We start from the raw sequence: 2,432 nt of genomic DNA on the forward strand, positions 1-2,432 counted from the left end.
CTTTCTTATACTATCCTGTGGGTATGGATTGAGGTGCTGCCCCTTAGGGAGATCTAAAGTCCGGACAGATGGCAGCCATGGGAAGCGGGGAAAGAAACATAAACAAATGGCCCAGCCCGCATGGCTCAGTGGTTGAGCACTGACCTATGAACCAGGAGGTCACGGTTCGATTCCCGGTCAGGGCACAGGCCCGGGTTGCGGGCTCCATCCCCAGTGTGGGGCGTGCAGGAGGCAGCTGATCCATGATTCTCTCTCAACATGGATGTTTCTCTCTCTCCCTTTCTCCCTCTCCCTTCCTCTCTGAAATAAATACATATATTTGAAAAAGAACCAAATGAAAGAGTATACAAAACTTGAACCCTTGACCCCCGTCTCCCGTGAATGAGATGACAGTTCAGCTCCGAGCTCTGAGCGTGAGCGTCTGCTCTGGACGAGGCGCCGTCTCAGGGCCGTTCCTCTCAGGCCTCCCAGCCCGCGCCGTCCTGCTCGCAGACCGACCGCAGGGCCTGGAGCGCTTCCACCGTCACCCGGAGCTGGCCGATCCTTCCGCCACCCGCTCGGGCGTCCCACACTAGGGAGAGAAGAGCGGACAGACGTTAGGATCACCCCACAGATGGCCTTCAGGTGGGCCGCTGGAACCCTGGCTGTAAGGATGGAGATGCCGCTATGAAAGTCCCAAGTTCACTGGCATCTCAGAAAGCTAACACTCACAGCCGCCACGCGTGCAGGGAGGTACACGTCTGACACATTCTAGACGCACTGGAAGGAACGACCCGTCATGTGTACCTAGCGGACGGGCTGCGGGATAATGATTCCAAGAGTCGGCATTTCCGAGCCAGTGAAACCAAGTGGAAAAGGGGTCAGGTGACTGCGAAGGAGGACCTGTTCTAACCACTGAGCAGAAGTTACACGATTGTGACTTGGGTTGGCTAGTTATAACGTTCCGTTGTGATGGAGTGGGTGTGCAATGAGAAAAGTGAGAACGGCGGATCAGGAATATCCAGGTCTGTGGACTGAGGGGCCAGGAGCTGATGCGTGGGCCTCGCTGGGAGGGCTGTGGCCCTCAGGGTCGTACCACAGGCAGCCGCTGGGCAAAGCACCGGCCTCCTCGGAGCTCAGGGGCAGGCCAGGCGGGATGCTGAGCGGGCACCTGGGCGCCGCCCTCTGTGCACTGACGCCTGTAGGGACTCCAGGCCGGAACCCTGAACTTTCCAAGCGCGACAGCACTTGAGTCCATGTAGGTTCCTGTTTCTATTCCGTGTGGTTTTACTTGAACTTTACGGTGTGTGTGTGTTTCCTTCCAAGGAAACCGGTGAGGAAACCTTCACACAGAACGTGGTGCAGACTTGGGTGGAGAAGGGGCAGGCAGGGGACTGACGGGCACAGGGGCCGCTCGTGCCCCTGAGGGTTCTCTCTTTGGGCCTTCTCGCCGCTGGGCTGGCACAGAACACGTTAGAATCCTAAACTGACTCCCCCGAGCACGGCTGCAGTCGCTGTCTGTGCCAGGCCAGTGTGGTCACACGTGGCCTTGCAGATGAGGACACTGCTGCTAAGCAGAACCGACTGGAAGAAAGATCCAGAATAGGAAGCGTATTTAATTTGGTTATTTCTGTCAGGCTCTCTTGCCGCTGGGTGTCTTATCGGGTGGTTTGGGTTAATATTTTAATTCTCTCCTCTTTCTCTTCTGTGACCCACTGCCTTGTAGTCAGATGTGTCTGGTTTATCAGAATTCCCAGAGCAGGTTGCTAATGAGGTTATTGGTTTACTCTGCTCATTACGTGGTGTGACCCTGCCCTGGGAGCACCTGACACGCCTCCAGGACACGCAGCTGCCACGTGACCGGGTGGACGGTGGTGCCCGCACAGCGCCCGGCCCTTCAGTATCAGTGACGTGCTCGCTTAGTGCACGAGTGGAGGCTACGCAGACCACGTGCATCCCCCGGAGATGGCTCTGCTCACGTAACGCGTGAGACTAGGACTCGGCTCATTTCTCCACACACCGTGGGCGGCCCCGCCACATTCCTCCGGCGGGTTCAGGCGCCCTGCGAGGACAGGTGGACAGGAAGCCCCGCTGGGACGCACACCTGCGCAGGTGAAGCCCACAGGCCACATCTGCTCAGACCCTCTGTCCCCCGAGTCCTGCAGGGAACGAGTCCTGTATGCTGACCATCACTGGACTGTGACCCCAAATGAGAGAGAAGGCTTGCGAAAGGTGTGGCTCAGTGGTTGAGTGTCGACCTATGAACCCGGAGGTCATGGTTTGATTCCAGGTCAGAGCACAGGCCTGGATTGCAGGCTTGATCCCCAGTGGGGGGTGTGCAGGAGGCAGCCGATCTATGATTCTCTCTCATCATTGATGTTTCTCTCTCTCTCCCTCTACCTTCCTCTCTGAAATCAATAAATATTTTTTTTAAAGAGAGAGAGAGATGTGTG

The 2,432-nt window shown here is 56.9% G+C and overlaps 1 protein-coding gene across 2 annotated transcripts in view; it reads right to left on the minus strand.

The window, feature by feature from the left end:
* Positions 1 to 270: 270 nt before the first annotated feature.
* RPGRIP1L (RPGRIP1-like) overlaps positions 271 to 2,432 on the minus strand; it is a 76,187-nt gene continuing 74,025 nt past the window's right edge. For both annotated transcript variants that reach the window (XM_006777051.2, XM_006777053.2), the window contains exon 26: positions 271 to 571. In XM_006777051.2, the coding sequence (XP_006777114.1) occupies positions 459 to 571 (113 nt within the window). In that variant the 3' untranslated portion in view covers positions 271 to 458. The remainder of the gene's footprint in view (positions 572 to 2,432) is intronic.

The sequence above is a fragment of the Myotis davidii genome, unplaced genomic scaffold, assembly GCF_000327345.1.
Source record: "Myotis davidii unplaced genomic scaffold, ASM32734v1 scaffold328, whole genome shotgun sequence".
NCBI classification, from domain to species: domain Eukaryota; kingdom Metazoa; phylum Chordata; class Mammalia; order Chiroptera; family Vespertilionidae; genus Myotis; species Myotis davidii.